This window comes from Gracilinanus agilis, chromosome 3 (assembly GCF_016433145.1).
Source record: "Gracilinanus agilis isolate LMUSP501 chromosome 3, AgileGrace, whole genome shotgun sequence".
NCBI lineage: Eukaryota > Metazoa > Chordata > Mammalia > Didelphimorphia > Didelphidae > Gracilinanus > Gracilinanus agilis.
This window is the reverse complement of record NC_058132.1, coordinates 11,738,858-11,761,279: the sequence shown is the minus strand read 5'-3', so window position 1 is coordinate 11,761,279 and position 22,422 is coordinate 11,738,858. Positions and strand designations below refer to the sequence as shown.

Sequence of the window (22,422 nt, the reverse complement as noted above, 5' to 3'; positions counted from 1 at the left end):
ACATTGCCAAGTTTTGTCACTTCCCTTTTCTGCCATAATAACCAATCTAGTAGATGTGGGCTGATGCCTCAGACTAGTTATTATTTGCACTTCCCCAAATGAAAGAGATCTCCCTCCTCCTGAGGAAAACACATAAACTTGAGCAGAACATTAGGTTTTCTTGCACTATGAATCCACTGACATGAAATAAGAGATGATCTCTAGCTGAAAGCCTTCCTACAAGGAATCTATCAGCAAATGATCTATTCAGAAGATAATTTCTCCTACTGAAAAAGTTCTGGATTCTCCATTTCAATGTCTTTCTTCATTCATGACAGGAATAAGATTTCTATCCAAAAGGAATTCTCAATTGGGAATAAGAGATGATTGTTGCCTGAAGGCCTTACCACACTGATTATATTCCTAAAATTTCTCTCTAATGTGGATCCTTTTATATTAAAAAAGCTAAGAGTGGCAACTATAAGCTCAGCCTGACTTATGAGGTTTCTCTTTCCAGAGGGATTTTCTGACATGAAGCAACAGTGGAACATTCAGAGAAAGGCTATCTGAATTTATTACATTCATAATGTTTCTGTCCAGTGTGGATTCTCTGATGCTTAGCAAGATGGTCCCTCCGTGTGAAAGCCTTTCCACACTGTGTGCATTCATAAGGTTTCTCTCCAGTGTGGATTCTCTGATGCTTAGCAAGATAGCCTCTCTGTGTGAAAGACTTTCCACACTGTGTACATTCATAAGGTTTCTCTCCAGTGTGGATTCTCTGATGCTTAGTAAGATGGCCCCTCTGTGTGAAAGCCTTTCCACACTGTGTACATTCATAAGGTTTTTCTCCAGTGTGGATTCTCTGATGTTTAACAAGACAACTCTTCAGTGCAAAAGACTTTCCACACTGTGTACATTCATAAGGTTTCTCTCCAGTGTGGATTCCCTGATGCTCAGCAAGACTCGTCCTGTGTATGAAAGCCTTTCCACACTGTGTACATTCATAAGGTTTCTCTCCAGTGTGGATTCTCTGATGTGCAGCAAGTTTAACCCTCTGTGTGAAAGCCTTTCCACACTGTGTACATTCATAAGGTTTCTCTCCAGTGTGGATTCTCTGATGCCTAACAAGACTACTCCTCACTGCAAAAGGCTTTCCACACTGTGTACATTCATAAGGTTTCTCTCCAGTGTGGATTCTCTTATGCTTAGCAAGATGGCCCCTCTGTGTGAAAGCCTTTCCACACTGTGTACATTCATAAGGTTTTTCTCCAGTGTGGATCCTCTGATGTTTAACAAGACAACTCCTTAGTATAAAAGGCTTTCCACACTGTGTACATTCATGAGGTTTTTCTCCAGTGTGGATTCTCTGATGTGCAGCAAGTTGGCCCCTACATGTGAAACCCTTTCCACACTGTGTACAATCATAAGATTTCTCTCCAGTGTGGATTATGTGATGTGCAGCAAGATCGCCTCTCTGTGAGAAAGGCTTTCCACACTGTGTACATTCATAAGGTTTCTCTCTAGTGTGGATTCTCTGATGTCTAACAAGACTACTCCTCACTGCAAAAGGCTTTCCACACTGTGTACATTCATAAGGTTTCTCTCCAGTGTGGATTCTCTGATGTTTAACAAGACAACTCCTTAGTGTAAAAGGCTTTCCACACTGTGTACATTCATGAGGTTTCTCTCCAGAGTGGATTCTCTGATATGCAGTAAGATGGCCCCTACATGTGAAACCATTTCCACACTGTGTACAATCATAAGATTTCTCTCCAGTGTGGATTATGTGATGTGCAGCAAGATTGCCTCTCCTTAAGAAAGGCTTTCCACACTGTGTACATTCATAAGGTTTCTCTCCAGTGTAGATTCCCTGATGTCTAACAAGATTACCCTTCTGTGTGAAAGCCTTTCCACACTTTTTACATTGATAAGGTCTCTCTTCAGAGTGCATTATTTCATATGAACCAAACTCAGAGTTCTGACTGAAAGGTTTTCCACCTTTATTACCCACAGAAAGCAACTCTACACGTTTACTTTTTGGATGTCTTCTGAGGTCTAAACTCGAGCCATAGGCAATTCTCCCTAGGTTATCTTGATACAAGGACATTTCAGGAGGCTTCTCATGAGACTGATTAAATCCAACTTCTTCAGGAAAGCATTTGGTATATTCACTATCCAGACAACAGTCATTGCCTGAGGTAAATTTCTTATACTGATTTAGAACTGAATGTTGGCTGAATTTCTCTGCAACTTCATCAAATTCACAGTCACTCTTTGGATTTTTATTTACCTTGATATTAAAGTCACAGATTTCTCTCAAAATGAAGTCAAAGGGACTCTTATTCATGCCTCTTGGAGGGCCAGATCCTTCCACAAAAAGGCTCAGCTTTGCAGACATCTCCTTTGCTTCAAAATTAGTCTCTGCCTCTGAAGAAAAAAATAATGATATAAACACAAAACAAAAGGAGACATATACATGCAGAATATAATATGGTCTTTCCTTTAATGGAGTAATTAAACTGATTTTTATTCTATTTCCCAAGGCCAAAAGGAGTTTTGAAACTTAAACAAGCAGAACCAGACTTTGGATATACCACTTGATCATTAATTGTAAGATAGAAGATTTTAGAAATACTTACACATACACTAACAATGAAACTTCACAAAGGATCTGTGACACAGACAAGACCAAGACTCTCATCATACTTCACAACTCATGTCATATGTAAAGAATGGAGAAGTGACCTGACCAATTTCTTTGCAAGTAGACTACTACTCAAACCCTATGCCTAAGCATGCTTTGTTCAGAATACTGAACAATCTTTGTCCATTGCCCTTTCTGTCTTTCCTTTTAAAATCACTCATTGATTAATCTTATAATTTTATCAATCTTAGATATAATTCCAGAAATTTCATTCCCATGATTTTGGATGCACTATCACATGGTCCTTCTTGGTAAATTTTATATGGTAAGCTAAGAAACAACTTCACTCTTTTTAACTCTCATACTGTAATTTTCAAAGTTCAATATGAGTTTTCTTCTTTTCTCTAGAGATATTATGCCATTTATCTTATTTTACAATCTAACATATATTATGTCTCCTACTCTATACTGAATCCATTATGCATCTCTCAGGAAATTAATAGTATAATTCAGGGTCAGTCTGCCAGCTCCCAACTCTAGCCCTCCCTTCACTACAACAAATAAAAGCCTTTTGTGGTAACAGCCCTTATACACCCTCTTTCACCTCACTCCCCTGGACAGGAGATCTTTGTGCCTTTTTCTTTAGCAGCCATGGTGATTCCCCTCAGGCATGAGGATGAATGAAGGGATCAGGAGAGAAAAATAAAAAATTTGGTCCTCTTCATGGAAAGGGGGCATAAAAACAAGGCTTATAGAATGGTTTCTGTTGTAGTCATTGTTCAGACATTTACAGCAGGGCAGACATCATGTAACACATTTGCTATCAGAAAATTCCATCTTGATTTACCTCTTGTAATAGAAGGATAGGCACATTCCATACCTCTATTATCTAGAAATTAAAGGCAGCTGGTAGAAAAGAGGTCAGAAGTTAGAGTCAGAAAAACAAATTTAAACCAATCCAAGAGAGATGTTAAGTGGATGCTCTGGGGTAAGTTATTTAACCTGTTACTTCAGTTGCCTAAACTATGAATTGAGGACAATAGGAGTATCAAACTCACAGGTGTTTTGTGAAATTAATGATAATTATGAACTCCTTTACCGAGTAGAGACCAGAGAGCAGGTATTTTTAAATGCTTATTACCTTCCCTTTCATTCTTATCACCAGGCCTGGAATTTGAGGGAAGAATGAAGGAGAAATGAGAATAAACTTGCAAAGCAGGCAGAATTGGGGGCTGTGAGCTTTAGTTTCATACTTCTTTTTAAATTTCATTCCCATATTATTTATTTTTAGAAATGAATAATCATATAAAACAACAACCTCAAAACAAAAACCCAAATAAACAAGTGAAAAATTGTATGCTCTCATCTGCATTTTAATTACAACTGTTCTTTCTCTGGAGGCATTCTTTGTCACAAGTCCCTCAGAATTGTACTGGATCATTGTATTGCTGAGAATAGCCAAAGCTGTCACAGTTGAATATTCCATAACATTACTGTATTGTGTATAATGTTCTCCTAGTTCTGCTTATTTCCCTCTGCATCAATTTATGGGGGTTGTCCCAGCACTTTTTGAAATCATCCTATTCATCATTTCTTACAGCACAATAGTAGTGCATCACCTTCATATATGACAATTTGTTCAGCCATTTGTCGACTGAGAAACATCCCTTCAATTTCCAATTCTTTGCTACCACCAAAAGAGGAGTTACAAATATTTTCCTAGAAGTAGGTCCTTTCCCATTTTTTCTGATCTCTTTGAGGCACAGACCTAGTAATGGTATTACCAGATTAAAAGGTATGCATTGTTTTGTAGAGCTTTGGGAGTCAATCCAAATTGCTCTCCAGAAAGGATGAATCAGTTCACAAATCCAACAACAATGTATTAAGTGTCCCAATTTTGACACATCCCCTCCAATCTGAGTCACTTCTCTTTACTACCATATTGGCCAATTGGTCAGGGGTGAGGTGATACTTCAGAGTTCTTTTAATTGACTTCTCTACTCAAGAGATATTTACGACATCTCTTCATATGATTATTGACAGCTTTGATTTCTTCATCTGAAAACTGCTTATTCATAAACTTATATCCATGTCAACTGGGGAATGACTAGCATTCTTGGATAACATTGACCTAGATCTTTATATGTTTGAAAAATGAGATCAGAGAAATCTGTTATGAAACAGTATTTCCCAGTTCGTTGTTTCTCGTCTAATCTTGATTATGTTGGTTTTGTTTGTTCAAAACAGTTTAAAGTTGTTATAGTCAAAATTATTCAATTAACATCTTATAATGATCTCTATCATTTGTTTGTTCAGAAATAATTCCTTTCTCCATATATCTGCTAGGCAAAAAATTCTGTTACGTGAATTTATTTACAATATTACCCTTTATGTCTAAATCACATGCCCATTTTGACCATATCTTGATATAAGGTGTGAGATATTGGTCTATACCTAGATATGGTTTTTTAGTTTTCCAAGCATTTCATAGGGTCACTCTAGACCAATGATTCCCAAAGTGGGCGCTACCGCCCCCTCGTGGGTGCTGCAGCATTCTAGGGAGGCAGTGATGGTCACACTTTTTTTTATTACATTCTATTCTGAGTTCAATAAATAGTTTCATAATTTCCAGGGGGTGCTAAGTAATACTTTTTTTGGAAAGGGGGCGGTAGGCCAAAAAAGTTTGGGAACCACTGCTCCAGACAATATAAAATATTTTGGAATCTACCTGCCAAGAGCATCACAAGAATTATATGAACACAACTACTGTTATATTGAATCTCTGGGAGCTTGAAGTTCACCTTTGATTGACAAATAAGTCAGTTGGATGGAATGTTCCCAGCGAAGTCATGCGAAAGGCAGGAGGAGCAGTTGAGAATCCTGAGAAGAAGTTCTGGGTCTTTGACCTGTGCTGAGGCTGGAGATTGGTAGATCCTGGCCTTGGAGTGAGAGGGTGAAAACATCTCTCTGCAAACTCTTCCCGTACTTGAGATACTGTTCCAACCTGTACCTGACCACCACCTTGGTGTCTACTGCCCCTAGATATTAGGAATTACATCATCTAGATATCTAGGTTTCCCAGGGCCCGGGAGGGATCCGGGAAGTGGGCAGGAGACGAAGAAGAGGGTGGAAAGGGTGGACATAACTCAACTGTAAGGCTGAAGATCTATTGAAGAAGAAGTCAAAGATATCCCAGCAGTTTACCTACTCTGGTTTAGTCCTGGCCAGGCTGAACCAGAGGGAAGCTACATTGATTCTTCATCTGCTAGCAGTTGAGATTTCATTAGTAACCATTAGAATAGGGTCTCCTATACCACAGTCCTTTACCCATATCCTTCTTGTTTAATATAAAGTTTAAAGTACCTTCCTAAAGCAGTTTCAAAGCTTGTTTTGGGAAGGGAGAAATCGCAGTCAGAATATAAGGTGTTATCCTAGCTAAAGAGCCCAAATCAACATATCAATTAAACCCAGGTGGGTCCTGAAGGGATATACCTCTTAGACCTGAAGGATCCTGCCTGGGCAACTGTTATAAGGGAGAAGGGTCATCTTATTTCTCTCTGTACATCAAATTACCATCTCAAATAGATCAAGAGACCTCCAATAATTATAACACTACAAAACACTTTTCAAATAAATGGAAATAAATCTAAATAACTGAAAAAAATGTTAATTGCTCTTGGGTAGGATGAGCTAATATAATAAAATGACAACACTACATAAATTAATTTACTTATTCAGTGCCAGAGAAAAAAATATTTTATACAATTGGAAAAAATAATAACAAAATTGATCTGAAAGAACAAAAGATCAAGAATGTCAAGAGTACCAAAGAAAAACAATGTGAAGGATGTTGGCTTAGCAGTACCAGATCTTTAACTGTACTATAAAACAGTGATTATCAAAATAATATGGCATTAGCTAAGAGACAGAAGGGTGAATCAATGGAATAGTCTCAGAGTAAATGACTCAGTAATCTAGTGTTTGATAAACTCAAGGATCACAGCTTTTTGGATAACTCAATATTGGACAAAACTTGCTGGGAAAATTAGAAAGCAGCACAGCAAAAATTAGGTTTAGATCAATTTCTCACACCTTATACCAAGATAAGTTCACAATGGATATATGACTTTAACATAAAGAGTGATATTATAAGTAAATAGAGTGAATGAAAAATAGTATATCTGTCATATCTATGGAGAAGGGAAGTAATTAATGACAAAGCAACAGACAGAGAACATTACAAAATGTAAAATGAATCATTTTGACTATATCAAATCAAGATTTTGTACAAACAAAATCAATGAAATCAAAATTAGAATGGAAGCAACAAATTGTGGAAATATTTTATAACAAATTTCTCTGACAAAGATCTAATTTCTCAAATATACAAAGAACTAAGTCAACCATTCCCCAATTGGCAAATGGTCACGGGACAGAAATTGGCAGTTTTGAGATGAAGAAATCACAACCATCAATAATCACATGAAATAATGTTTTCAATCCCTCCTGAATAGAGAAATACAAATCAAAAGAATTATGAGGAACTACCTCACAGGTAGCAATGGCCAGTATGACAGTAAAGGAAAATAATAAATATTGGAAGGGATGTGGCAAAATTGTGACACTAAAAGCATCACTGGTGGAGTTCTGAATGGATTTAACCATTTGGTTAGGCAATTTTGAAACCTTTGATCCAGCAAAACCATTACTGGGTTTGTGTCCCCAAGTGATTAAAAAAAATAAAGGGAAAAGACCCATTTGTACAAAAATATCATTAGCTGCACTTTTTTGGTAGCAAAGAATTGGAAAATGAGGGTCATGGGAGATGAAAGGGGGTCTCTCCATTGGGGAATGGCTGAATAAATTGTGGAATATGGTGCTAATGGAATACTACTGTGCTATAAAGAATAATGAATAGATTGATCTCTATAAGAACCTGAAAGACCCACATGAACTGATGGGGACTGAAATAAACAGAACCAGGAGAACATTGTACACAGAGACTGAATTGCTACAAAAAGGAATGCAATGATCGAGGACATTCTGAGGGACTCATGACAAGAAATGCTATCCACATCAAGAAAAAGAACTGTGGGAGTAGATATCCAGAATAAAACATGCGACTTATCACTGGTTTATATGGGTTTTGGTTTTAAAAGATTGCTCTATTACAAAAATGAATAATATAGAAATCAGTTTTGAGTGATGATATAGGTATAACCCAGTGCAATTGTTTCTCAACTCCAAGATGGGGGAGGAAAGATGGGAGAAAGACAATATGAATCATGCACAACTATGGAAAGAAACTTTAAAAGAAAATTAAAATAAAAAACTTGAATAGATATATATGAACTGACACAACTGAAGTGAGCAGAACCAGGAAAATCCTATAAACAGTAATAGCAATATTGTATGATGATCAATTGTGAAAGACTTTGCTTTTCTCTGCAGTACAATGAACCAAGAAAATTCTGAAGGACTTGTGATGAAAAATGCTATGGACCTTCAGAGAAAAAACAAATGGGGTCTGAATGCAAATCAACACAGACCGTTCTTAACTTTATTTTATTTGTAAATGTTCCTATTTAGGGATTTAACTTTATAGGAGTCTTCTCTCATAACATGAACAATATGAAAATATGTTTTATATGATCATACATGTATAATGTGGATCAAATTGCTTAGCATCTGAGGGAGAAGAGGACAGTTTGGATCCCAAAACTTTGGAAAACATGTTATAAGTGGTTATTACATTTAATTACAGAAAAAATAAAACAGCTTATTGCTAAAGCTTACATTTCTAGTACAATATTAAATAATAATGGTGATAATATGCATCCTGGCTTCAGTTCTGATCTTACTGGGAAAGCTTCTAACTGATTCCCATTGTATCATAGACTTGCTGATGGTTTTAGACAGATACTACTTTTTATTTTAAAGGATGGTCCTTTTATTGCTTTGCTTTCTAGGATTTTTAAAAGTAAGGGGTATAGTATATTGTCAAAGGTCTTTTCTTCATCTGTTGAGATAATCGTGTGATTTCTGTTAGATTGCTTATTCATATGGTCAATTATGCTGATAGTTTTCCTAATATTAAACCGGCCTTGCATCCCTGGTATAAATTCCACCTGGTCATAGAGAATGAACTTTGTGAGCTGTCTCAGATTTTTGTATCACTATTCATTAAGGGAATTTGCCTATAGTTTTCTTTCTGTTTTTCTTCTTCCTGGCTCATCCATCAGCATCCTATTTGCAGCACACTAAAAATTTTGTAGGACTGCTTTTACTATTTGGCCAAATTGTTTAAAAAAGTATTTAGATGAATGTTCTATTTTATTTGCCCTTTTTTCTTTTCTCTTATTTATTAGTTCAAAAGTTCTTTTACTTTCAATTTTATTCATTTCTCATTTGATTTTTTGGGATTTCCAATTTAATTTTTACTTGGATTTCTAATTTGTTTCTTTTCATTTTTTCCCCTCTATTTTATTTTCATGGAAATAAATTTTCTCCCAAGTACTGCTTTGGCTATATCCCATAACTTTTGATATGTTATCTCCTCACTATCATTCTTTTTATGACATCATTGATTGTTTCATCATTTGTTTGTTGACCCCATCCCTTTTGACCAATTATTCAGTTTCCAATTAATTTTAAACTTTTATTTTCATCGATTCTTATTGACAATGCTTTTATTGCATTATGATCTGAAAATGTTGCAGTTATTACTTCTGCTTTTTTGCATTTCATTGTGAAGTTTTTATACTCTGGTACATGATCTTTTGCTTATTCTCCATGTGTACCTGAAAAGATATATTGCTTTTCCATTTCATTCTTTTTGCTCCAGATATCTGTTAAATGTAACTTTTCTAAAATTTCATACACTTCCTTTATTCCTTTCTCATTTATTTTTTGGTGAAAGTTCTGATAAAGGAAGGTTGAGATCCCCTACCAGTACAGTTTTATTAGCAATTTCCTACTTATTCTCCTTTAGTTTCTACTTTAAAAATCTGGAGGCTATATCAGTTGGTGCATATATGTTAAGAACTAATCTAGACCACCTTTTTATCAAGATGTAATTATCAACCTTATCTCTTTTAATCAGATCTATTTTTGATCTACCTTCGTCTGAGATCATAATTGCTACTCCTGCTTTTCTTGTTTGCATTGAAGTCCAATAGTTTCTCCTCCATCCCCTTCCCTTCACTCTCTGTATCCCTATCTTCAAGGGGGGAGCACTGGGTGGCACTAATGAATGCTCGATAAGGGTCCACGTCTTGAAGTTGCCTTCTGCCCCAGTATGAAATATGGAGCAGTGCCGGGGCCATCAAAGCCCACCCTGACATGGTCACAGTGGGGACCTGGAGGAAGTGCATAGCAATCTCAGGAAGGATAGAAACCCCTCACTCAGATCCCCCTGTGTGACTCTTCTCTTACTAATACTCATTATTGGAATTATTGTGATCAATATCCCCACTCAGCCCCAGGGAAATACAGAAGAACATTATGGGCTATTATCAAAGCCCTCACAGGCCCCCTACGAACTCTTAGAGAAAATTCCCACCTTTATATATAATAATATAGAAATTCCCCTAAAGTCCCCCTATAACAAATCAGCAAATAAGGAGTTAAAGGACTTTAAAACTTCCCAGGAAGGCAGCACCCAAGAATTTCACAATTCCCACACAGATGCCTGAAACTGATTTCAAGCTTCCCTGATCTTCCACAGGGAGGACAAGGATGAAAAAATTAAGGCTAGCTCTCTCCTCACAATACTGGACTGGGTTACTTTTGTTGTATCTTTTGAAATCTGCTAGTGTATCAAATCACTGCTTGATTAATTATGTAAAAGCAAAGAATAATTATCCCTGAATTGATTGGTCAAAATGTAACTAACTATTGTACTAAAGCTATAATGCATGAATTGCACCTAATGGAGGGAAAACACAATTTCCAGCCTAGTTGCTCCATGATGAACATTTCTTGCCAAGCTTTTGTAGCCTTTGTCTGCAGTCCAGTCTGTTGCTTCTCTCCCCTCTCCTCAGCCATAGCCTCAGCACATATCGAACGCTCTATGAGCTGATTGTTGCCTTTCCTTAGGGACTTCTTTGGAAGCTATTCAGGCAGCTTAACAGGGTTTGAGGAGCTCATTATTCAGCCCCTCCCTGGAACATCCCAAGACACCCCTAACTGGTGAAGGTCTGATGAGGAGATGCTCTAGACAACCCTCAGAAAAATATGTCCTCTCATTCCATGCAGTCTCTGGACTAAGTGAAGAAAAAGATGGAGCCAGAGAAGCTAGAGAATCTTCTTCCAGACCAATCCAAGGTCCTTTCCAAGCCTGAGGTTCCCTGTCCCCTCCTATGGGGAGAGTCTCTCCTGAGGCCAGGAAGAGCCCTGGGAGCTCCTCTGAGCCCTCCCCCTCTCTAATTCCCCACAGGTGTACAAAGAGGGCTTCTCCTCACCTTGGGGTTCCCACCTGCTGAAGGACCACCATCTGGCACAAGCAGAGACCCTAAAGGCAGAGGGAATGATCCTGGGGACCTATAGGTCCCCATCTGAGGTGAGTGCAGGCCATCTCCAACCCTGGCCAAGCTCCTCCTAGCTGGAATCCAGCAGAACTAAGACCTCTGTCTTTCCCAAGCCTCCAGGTGTGCCATCACTGCTTGCTGTCAGTGTGACCTCAAAGGTCACCCACAATCCACAACTGTGTCCTGGGGGTTTTCTAGGGCCTCTATAGCCCCGCCTGGATGAACCAGTCCAGGTTCTAGGCAGACACAAGTACAGTCATTTATTCATCCACCCTCTGTCAGCAGGGGATGACCATGTGTCCCACAATTCCAAGAATGGTCCAAGGACAGTCTCTGCTCCCAACCTCTAGGACCTGGGGTTTGTCCATGTCAGTCAGGCCTACCAGGGAGGCTTTGGAAGAAGTTTGGGGTAAGACCAGGTTAGGACACAGAGTGGAAAAGGTATGTTTTGAGAAGAAGAAAAAGGATGGGAATTCTGGGTGAGAGTTAAAAGATTTGCTTTTCAAATATTAAACTATCAGGAACTTAGAGTGTACTTAACATACAGAAACTTTAGGTCTTTCCTTTTCCTATTAAAATCATATACCTTGAACTTAGTAGGATTATCTAACCAGTTGCTTTCTCAATATTTTCATTTTGGTTCCTTTTGGAGGATGAAATGCAATTAGGGTTCTAGCCCCATAGATACAAATATAAGGAACAATGCCTTTTGGGGGAAAAGATTTCTCTAACCCCAGGTGCAGTGATTCCACAAATGAATTAACTTACAAGAGACTAATTACACTCCAGTTAAAACAAAAACATGGGTAGGGTGCAAAAAAACTTCAATAATTCCCTATTGTATATAGAAAACAGCATATCCATCGAGTTGACCATAGAGAACATACTTGGCTATTGACTACATTCAAAGAAAGATATTATACAAACTCTCCATACATTTAGGAAGTAGAAGATATTTTAAGGTTTTTTCTCTTATACATGAGTAATATGAACAGACAGTCCAATGACCAACCAGTTCACTTTGTTCTGTGGGATATACAATGACCTCACATTAGACTGAAAACAGTCACATCTTACAAACTGCATTATGCTCCTACATTTCCTTGGCCACTTGCTCTGATTATAGACATTTTCCATCCAAAAAAAAGCACATACAAGAGTATAATCACATTAACACGGGTCCTTTAGACATTAGCCTCTGTGCAGAGTGATTCAACACTATTTGACTTTAGGGAAGAGTCAGAGGTGTCAATAGGGCTGCAATAATTCTACTTACAGTCAGACTCAGGAATGATCAGGTGGAAAACATTCCTATTTAAAAGGAAATGACAAAGTGGGGATCCTGAATCAAAAAGGGACCCAACTCTCTCACATGTGCTGAGAATCACCCCCTTGACTTCTGCCAGATAAAGACTTCAACCTGTGAGTATTTGGGATCACATTCCTTCTGAGTAACTGGTGGCTTTTCTCTGGAGAGGTAGTAGATTAGTGACTTCATGATCAATGATTCATCAGACAATTATACCTGAACTCAAGACTCAAAATATTAGTTGTAGTTCCAAAAGCTTTTACCTCAAATGGCAAATCTTACCAATCACACCTTGGAGCAAAAAAATTTCCTAGAATTCACACTATTGTGTAATTTCTAACCACAGGTATGCAAATGATAAACAAAGTGTCCAAGTCATAAAGAAAGATAGATTTATCGTGGGGGGAAAGTCTCACAACAAAGCCGGACCTCTGTTCAAGACCAGAAGGACCCTGAGCACTTTGGGAGATCTTCTTTTATACCCCAAAGAATTAGACAAGTTTTTATACTAGTACAAAAATAATTGAGGTCAGTGATGAAAACAGAGGTGTGGATTGAATTAGGAAATACATCTCATGGGCATGTGAAAAGGAATTTTTACTGCCTTTGTTTATTTTAACTTAATCAATCAAGTACTTGGAGTGCTACACCCTTTTAACTTAACCAGTCAGGAATTTGAAGAACCTTTTACTAAAATAAGCTCATACCCTCAGAGAAAGGAAGTTCACACCCTCAAGGGACAGGAAGTGGATCCCACAGGCACTGTCTCCTGGGCAGTGCTAGACAAATTAAGGAACTATGGTTGGTTCCTGAGATGTGATTTGGGAGAGCTGTTGGGTGGAGAAAAATGCTTATAAGGTGAGACCCAACAGGAAGTCTGGGCGTTTGATTCTGATTTGGATTCTGGTGGATATTCTGATTTGGACTGGCATGCTTACTGAAGGAGACACTCTCATGGGATGGTAACATTATGATTCATTCGGACTTGTATTATGATTTCATAATCAGATTCTGATTGCTGTGTTGATGACTCTGAAGAAGGACTTTTACTCTGGTGGGACTCTTGCCTCCTTGGTGTTAGAGACTGTCTTTTGAGAGGCTCAGTCTCTTTGGGTTGAAGACTCTTTGACAGCACAGACTTGGAGCAGCTCTGTCCCTTTGGAGTTAGATGTCTGGTGATACACTTGGCTGAAGAGATTCCTGCAGACTTCTACATGGAGATTGGAACCTTGCCTAGGTGGTGAGCTAGATCTCTTTGGATAGGACTTAGGGCATTTAGCTAGTCAACTCCCTATCTTCTTCCTACATTTCTCTCTACTATCTCTACCTTGTTGTAATAAAGCTACTAAAGTTACTAGCAGCCTCTTGAATTTAGAGTTAATTTTTATAAACCGTCACCACAACAATCTTTTTTTTAACTCTTAAATTTATTCAAACAAATTTTAACTTTTACAGGCATTAGAAGTCATTTGACAATGAATTGATAATCATTGGATAGATCTCGGGGAGCAGATGGCCCTGGGGTAATGATGCATAAGATAAGAGTGGGTGGGGTTGAGGGGTACCTGGTTCTGAACTAAAGGTCAGGCATCATGAAGTAGAATGGACCACAAGTTAGGGTGTCTAATAGAGGAACTTTGAAGGGTGAGGCTGACACTAAGGCCTATACTAAAGAAGTTATTTACTTAATTCAAAACCTTAATACTTATACCAGAATATTCACAAAAAACTACTGAAATCATGATATGCCCACTATCACAAAATTACAATTGTGATTATCCCAAGACTACTGATAACATTAAAACCTAATCCTCATATAAGGGGGTAGGAGGGTTTTTCTCTCACAACATACAGAGAAGAGATTTCATTCTATTGTTTTATTTTATTTTATTTAAGTTAGACCTCATTCTGATATAAAGATCAATTCTTAGAAATCATTGCTGTACTATAGTCAAATGAATACATCAATAATGATCCCATTTCCTTATTTAGAAATCCCATGACCCAAACAAGACCTGGTTTTGCAAGGCTGATTGCTTTGCCCACTCAACTGACTTCTTAAAATCTCATAACTTTAAAGAAAATGTTTTCCCCTTTAACCTTTCCATAAAAGTAACCACCCACTCTTTGAATTTTCATTATTTTCTCTTTCCATATTTTAGTCCTCACAGAATCTCAATGCTCGACACTAGACCTGATAGGATTTTACCACCAACTATCAATTTATTTATCTGGGAGTTTTCAGGGACATAGATTTGCCCCCCCTTTAGTCCCTCCAATATTTTCCTTTTTGTATTGAGAAACACATAGTTCTTGAATTCCAATGAAAAGAATTACAAAATAGAGACGAGATTTAGAAACAATGAAAACTAGTTGGTTGTTTCCTAATTCATACATATTTTCTTTTTCCCTGAGCCAGAAAAGGGTTAAGAAATCTGCAGACAGTTTAACTTTCTAGTAACTCTCTCAAACCTGTGTTGATATTTCAAGAAACAAGGTGGACTTGCACACCTCAAATCCTTCCTTATTACTTCATCAGAGGGGTGGGACTTTTGCTCAGTCCCATAAATCAACCAACTGGATCATGAGCCTGAGTCCTTGGATAGAATGGACTGAAGAGTATGGATCAGGTAGCCTATCCCTTCCACATCTTCCCCATTTCCTCTTATTTGTATGTTTGGAAAGACCTATGTGTGCCAGCAAAAAAACCAGGAAACTAATAAGTTTTCTGCTACAATCTTTTGGTTTTCCTTTTTAATCTGGTCATTTCTGGTCTTTGATTTACTTGCCTCACTTTCCAATTGTGAAATTCTGCCTTTTAAACTGTTATTTTCTTGCCAGATCTCTTCCATCTTTCTCATGATCTCAGATCTGAACTCTTCAAGACCTTGTGACCCATTTTCATTGTTTTGGGAAGGTTTGGATTGTTTGTTCTCCTCTACTATTTCCTCTGTTGTCTGGATTTTTTCTGTGTAAAAGTTGTCAAGTGTTAAAGGTTTTTTCTTCTTCATCTTTCTCTTCTGGTTTTCCTGATGATTCTGGCTTGCCATATTAAGCTGAGTTCCCTCTCAGCTTTATGCTCATGCCCAGGATCTGTTTGTGACTCTTTAGAGATTCCTGAGGTCTCAGGTATAGTTGTTTTGGGACAAGCCTCCTGGTGGTCTCCTTGCTCGTTCTTTTGCCTGAAGCTCCTTTAACAGTCTCAGGGAGCTGCTTCCACAGTCAAGCACCTCTCTGCACTGGGTCCCCACTCAAGGTCCGCTCCTGCACTCAGGATCAGCCCCTTTGTCCACGCCCCAGTCCGCGATTTAATCTGTGCCTCAGCCGGCGCCTGTGGCAGCCCCTTCGCCTGCGCCTGGACTCAGGGTCTAGGCTCAGGGTCTGCGCTCAGAGTCCGCGAGTTCCTCAGCCTCCCGGGGGGTCCCAAGTCTTGCTGCTCCCAGGAACAAGCCCTGGTGAGCTGCCAATGACCCGATGGGTGCCCCAAACCTGCTCCGACTCCCGTGCGCTGGCTTTGGCGCGGTAGGTGGTGTGGGGTAGGGGAGGGAGTTGCTCCACTCTTGTTTTTGTGGGAGCTGTTTCACCCCTTTATAGCATGGAAATGCCCCGTTTCCACGTACCTCCGATGCTGCGCCCTGTTGTGGGGTCCCTTCTTTCCTCTGGATTTGTTTTTATGTCTTCTTGAGGAGTCCTATATGCGTGGGTTAGGAGAAGTCAAGCAGCTGCTTTTTACTCTGCCGCCATCTTAACCCGGAACCTTCCAGGAAACTAATAAGTGCCAATTAACCAGGCAATGGCTAAAATAACTGTAATAGATGAATGCTGACAATAAGTAAAAATGATGAGCATTAGGATTTCAGATAAAAAGTCCTTATCATTGCAGCATTTTTTGCACAGTATAAAATTTGAGGTGTTTAATAAGGGCTCCACTGTGGGATAGTATAAGAAGATTGGGAGAAAATGCCTTTCCTAGTGAATTGGAGACATTCAGTCTCCAGCATAATGTGCCTACATGTGAGAATTTAAATTTAGGTTTCATGCTAAATATGAGAATTCTAAAGTAATATTGCAGTCACCAATTTAAGAATATTACAGCTTAAGTCAAAATGACTTAGCAACTTTATTGCATTATAAAGAGGTGGAAAGAGTGAAAATGGAAAAATGTAGATAGACAGAAAATACTGCCTAGCTACAAATACCCTGATTTTAATCCTAATGTCTCCAGACCCCAAATGTGAATCCAAAAGTGAATTTCATAAGAATACAAAGTATTAATTAGTGTTAAGAGTTAAATGGTAGGAGTATGACCAAAGTGAGGAGAGCAATTTGATAAAACACTTAGTTTAATTTGAGAAGAAGTATAGATGGAAAAGAGAAAGGAAGAAAGAGATATTCTAATACCCTATGACTATAACTTAAATTCCTAACACTAATTAAAATTTCTAAAACCCTACTCTTCTAATTGTCTTCAAAGGCCAGGTTCTTCTGCCAGGCACACCAGGCCTACTCTACTCTACTCTATCTATAAATTATTCACTATCTATCTTTCTAATAAATAGCCACCACCCAAAACCCCCTTAAATAAGGTTTTAGCCTCCAATTTTTAATAGTAAAACTGCCAGTAGTAGCACCTTGACTGAGAGACCTACCTCCTCATCTCTCAAGAGATCTAGAAGCAAAAGACCCCCAATTGTCATCTGATTCCTTCCTTATATCTCCCATTGTCTGCCTGGTAATGGAATCTTCATCTCTCTCTCACAGATATCTATCAGTTCTCTACTTAGAAATCCTGCACTCTTGCCTCTTAAAGAGACAGAGGGAGAGATTAAGAAAATCCCTTTAACATTAGGAAGCTGTGCATTTTAAAATGGATCTGAATATCTTCCAAGACTCTCTGCTTCAACTTCCTTGGACACATCCCTCTTCCTTTGTGGGAGGTGTCTGAGGGAGAATAAAAGAAAAGAGAAGTGTGGGTTTTGGTGCCTTTTCCCCTTGAGAGTCTTTCTTTCCCCAGAGGGCCTTTTTCCCCAGAAAGCTTTTTTCCCCAAACCTGGGTGGAGAGCTTTGGTCCCTGCATTGCTGCTAGAGATCTAATTTTCCCTGACTTTTCCAAACCTTTCTTTTTTAAACTTAAATAAACCCAGCTAAATATCCCTTGAATCTAGTCTGGTTTTATCTGCTCCCTAGCCTACCTCTGAAAGTCTCAATTCAATTTCCCTACTGGGGCTACCTTTCTTCCTTTCCTTTCCCTACCTTTTCCTCCAATTTCCAACCTACATTTCTGGCACCCCAGATGGGACCTGATCTTGCAATCTTCTGAACCTGATTGCCACTCTGCCTTGCAGTCTTCAGATAAGTTTTTAAACTCCCCACCTAAAACCAAGCCCATCTGGGGGTCTCCTTTCCCCTACTAGGCAGTTTCAACCCCTGCTGGACTCCTCTGCCTCAGCAGTGGGTTCTGGTCTTCTTTACCCCTAAAACCAGCCCAGGAGCCTTGCCTTAATTCTCACCCCTGCCAGGATAAAACCCAGCAGGGGTCCGGGAAAAACCCTGGGCTCTCTTCCACACTCCCAGCCTACTTCTAAAACTCCCTGCCTGCCTCCTAACCTTAACTGCCTAGCTCCAATCTCCCTCTGGAGCAAATCTGCCTTTAAACAGGCAACTCTCAAGCCCCAAAACAAACCCGTCCTCTCCTGTCCCTTCTCCCACCCCATGACCAACCCCAGCTCTGAGGAAACTGCGTCCTTCTACCATATCAGTTCCTACCCATACTATCTCAGTAAGCACACAGACAACTCCTAAGAAACCACGACCACTGATTCCTATGAAGGTCTTTTACCCTTAAAGGAAATGCCCATAATAGGATGAAACGGGGATGTGTTAAACTTAAGATACCATATTCCTTTCACACCCCAAGATATAAAAGAATTCATAAGAAATACTCAGTTACAAGAAACAATTGCCATAACAAAAAAGATGCTCGACAGAGTCTTTCAATATGATCCTTCTTGTAAGGATGTTGAAAAATTGCTTCAGGCCTTTCTAACAGAATAAGAGAGGAATAAGATCATCTCTAATGTTAACAAAGTCTGAGGGCACAATGCAGCACATTGGCCACCTCAAGATCCTCATTGGGACTATAATGACCCTAAGGATTTGCAATTAAATCATGGTAGGGATGCCATTCTCAAAGCAACATGAGAATGCTCTTGAAAGGCCAGATGTCTGGACCAAATTTGAATGCCTTACACAGTCTGATGATGAGACACCCTCCCAATTTATGGATGGGCTCATTGAGCTGGGAGATAGGTATCTGGATCTTGGCCTTACTACCAAAAGGGATATTAGGCAAATAAGGCAACAATTTGTTAACAACTGTTAAAGACTGGTCCAGAACCACTTTTAAAACACATTGCCCGAAATGGCCTGAGATGGATCTTTAAGAATTAAAAACTCCTGTGTATGTCTCTAAAGGACATGTAGAGAAAAAGGCAGATTAATGATTTATTAGACATGATTCAAAAGGAACTAAAATCTTTAAGTGATAAAATAGATAAACAGGAAAGAAGGCATGATACTCAACCAACAGCACTTGTCCCTCTCTAAGAATCTAATTATCGATCCCTGACCTGCCACTTCTGTGAGAAGGGCCACATGATGATTAATTGTAAGAATCTATTCCAAGTAATCAGGAATAATACCTACTGGAATAACAACAATAGAATTAACAACTATCAAAATAATAACTATAATACTTCAGGAACTGCAATTTTAAGACTGATAATTCTAGGAATGTAAATCAGGCAAATAACTCAAACCAAATGACCCTGCAACAGTATCTCTTAACTGGAGCTTGTCCCTGAACTATTCAGGGTGCTAATGCCCCTGAGGGTGGAGTCCAAGGAACTACCCAAAGATTATAAAGGTGTGAGGGGGCAGGGTTGGGGCACAGGAATTGGAGGATACAACTTTTGATTTTCCAGACCCTGATGTCTTACTGCTCATTGTCCCTAACCACTGCCCCCCCATACTGATGAGCCTCACGTAACATTAAAAGTTAGTAACACCTATTATGATTGTCTTTTGGACACTGGAGCTTCCAGGTCTGTATTGAGTACACCTGATTCAACTTGCAATTCCATCAGGTCAATGTAGTAGGGATATGGGGGACACCCCTAAAGGTTCCAAAGCTTTCCCCTAGGATAGTGTCTGTAGGACCCTTGTCAGTTGAGCATTCTGTCAGTTGAGCATTCTTTCCTCTTAATGCCTGGCTCCCCTATAAATCTCACGGGGAGAAATTTATTATGTTAATAATATTATTAATATTATCAGGGCCACAATAAATTGCTATCCTAATGGCTCTATCTCATTAGAATTGCCAGAGGAAACCTCAACTTTGCTCCTGGTCCTCAACACTCAGGACCTACAGAAACCTCTTACTTTTCAAATCCCGACTGAGATTACTGAGTCTCTCTGGGCCACGTCGTCTTCTGATGGTGGCCTACTTAAATTGGCTGTCCCTATCCAAATTAAAACAAAATCTAGTCCACCTCCTTCCATTCCTCAGTGCCCTCTCTCAAAGGAAGCAATTGAGAGCATTACCTCAGTAATAAATTCACTGATTGACCAGGGTATCATAATTCCTTATAAATATGAATACGATATGCCCATCCTGCCTGTTAAAAAGCCAAAATAGGAGCCCAATGGCAAGCATCGCTATCAATTCTTCCAGGATGTGAGGGCTGTGAAGAATCACATGATAAAGAGTTTCCAACCTACACACTATAATTTCTTCTATTCCTAGCACAGCTACATATTTCACTGTCATAGACTTGTGTGCTGCTTTCTTTTCTATACCTGTACATGAGGATTCCAGGCATATCTTTGCTTTCACCTGGAAAGGTTCCTAGGGAACCTGGGTTTGTTTGCCCCAAGGGTTCATAGACAGCCCTACATTATTTACACAATTCTTAACTGCCAATATGGATGCCATTAAATTTAAACAGTCGCTTAATTCAATATATGGATGAATATGGTGACTATATGGTGAAGCTCTTGGCTTCACCAAATGCTGAAGCATGCCAGGAGGATAGCAATCATCTCCTTTTAGAGCTACATAAGAGAGGCCACAAGGTCTCCAAAGACAAAATTCAGTGGTGTCTCCCCAAAGAACAATATTTAGGTTTCATTTTAACTGCTGAATCCCATCTTATTTTTTCCTAAGCGCATTGAAAGTATCCAAAAATTAAGTGCTTCTACCACTAAAAAGCAATTGAGGGCAATTCTTGGAGCAATGGGATTTTGTTGGCAGTGGATCCCTTGCTATGGCAAAATCACTAAGCCCCTTGTATCACTCGCAAAAAAAAAATGGGTCCCTGAACCAGTTAAATTGGAAACAGAACACCTGAAAGCTCTTTCAAATCTAAAACAGGCTATCCTGTCTGCCCCTACTGGAGGCATCCCATATCACAATAAGCCATTTACCTTATATGTCCATGAACAGAGAAGGGAACCTTCATGTGTTCTAACTCAACTTTTGGGACCTGCTCAATGCTTGATAGCCTATTATTTGGCTGAGCTGGACCCAGTAGCTTCAGGAGCAGCAAAATGCCTTAGAGGAGGAGCTGCCATGCATTATTGGTAACCAAATGTGCCAACCTAGTATTAAAACGCCCTCTGACCATAATGTGCCCACACAAGGTCAAGGCACTGTTATTAGACAAAGGACACAGGCATTTACCAATGAAAGGATTATGAGATACAAGCTTATCCTATTGAATAATGAACATATTACCTTAAAACGCTATGGATTTCTTAATACTGCAACCTTGACCCCCAATTTGCCAACTTCTAGAGAATCTTTACATGATTCCACCTCTTTAGTGTTCATTGCTAATAAAACTACTAATGATTTACTGGACACCCCTTTGGATAATTCAGATTTAATATTACTCACAGATGATTGTTCATTGATGATGGATGGCATGAGCTTATACAGGAGCTGAGGTACTTATGAATTTGATACTCTATGGTCAGCATCCTTACCCTAAAATGTAAACACACAAGGTGCAGAACTCACAGCTTTGAAACATGCCTGTATTATTGCAAAGGATAAGAAGGCCACAATTTACATGGACTCCCATTATGCATTCAGCATATGTCACGCTGTCAGCATTCTATGGCTAACTAACTTCAGCTAGAAAATGTATGGCCAATGCAGACCTCATTACCTTCTTTCTGCTCTCCAGCTCCCCAAAGCCATAGCTGTCTTTCACTGCTCTTCACACACACGTGGTATTGACCCTATCACCAGGGGAAATGACTGAGCAGATGACAAAGCGAAATTAACTCAGGACCTGAGTTAATTTTGGCACTAACAATTACTGATGATTTAGATCTATCCCTTTCCTATAATGACAAGGAACTGGGGCAATGGAAATTTAAAGCCAAACAAATTAATGGAGTATGGGAATCATCAGAGGGCAAACCCCTGCTCCCTAGAAATTTCTACACCCAAATTTGCCCCTCTATCCATAAACATGGTCATTTCAGCACCCAAGGCATTGTAGACTGTTAAATAGTATGCATAACATCCTGGAACAAAAACAATTGCCTCCAAAGTATGTACAGCTTGTCCTACCTGCCAGGCCTTTAATCAATATGCTTTTCATGGCAAAGCCTCTGGTGGATGTCCTCACACTTACATGCCATTTGAGCATTTACAAATTGATTTTTTTCCATGCCAAAATCTGGACTATATAAATTTTGTCTGGTTATAGTCTTTCAGGTGACCAGGTGGCCTGAACCCTTTCCTACCACTCGGGCCACAGTAGCTTTTGTTGCCAAAGTCCTTTAAAAAGATATTATTCCTCATTTTTGCCTGCCAGCACGTATTGATTCAGATAGAGGAACTCATTTTACTCAGTCTTATTGCAAATTTATTCATGTTTCAGGATAACTCC

At 39.1% G+C, this 22,422-nt stretch overlaps 1 protein-coding gene across 1 annotated transcript; it reads right to left on the bottom strand.

The window, feature by feature from the left end:
* Positions 1 to 541: 541 nt before the first annotated feature.
* Positions 542 to 1,312, bottom strand: LOC123240739 (zinc finger protein 135-like; the record flags this gene model as incomplete). The annotated part of the gene is made up of 1 exon (XM_044668452.1): positions 542 to 1,312. A coding segment is annotated over one exon (771 nt), but the record flags the coding sequence as incomplete, so codon positions are not given.
* Positions 1,313 to 22,422: the final 21,110 nt, after the last annotated feature.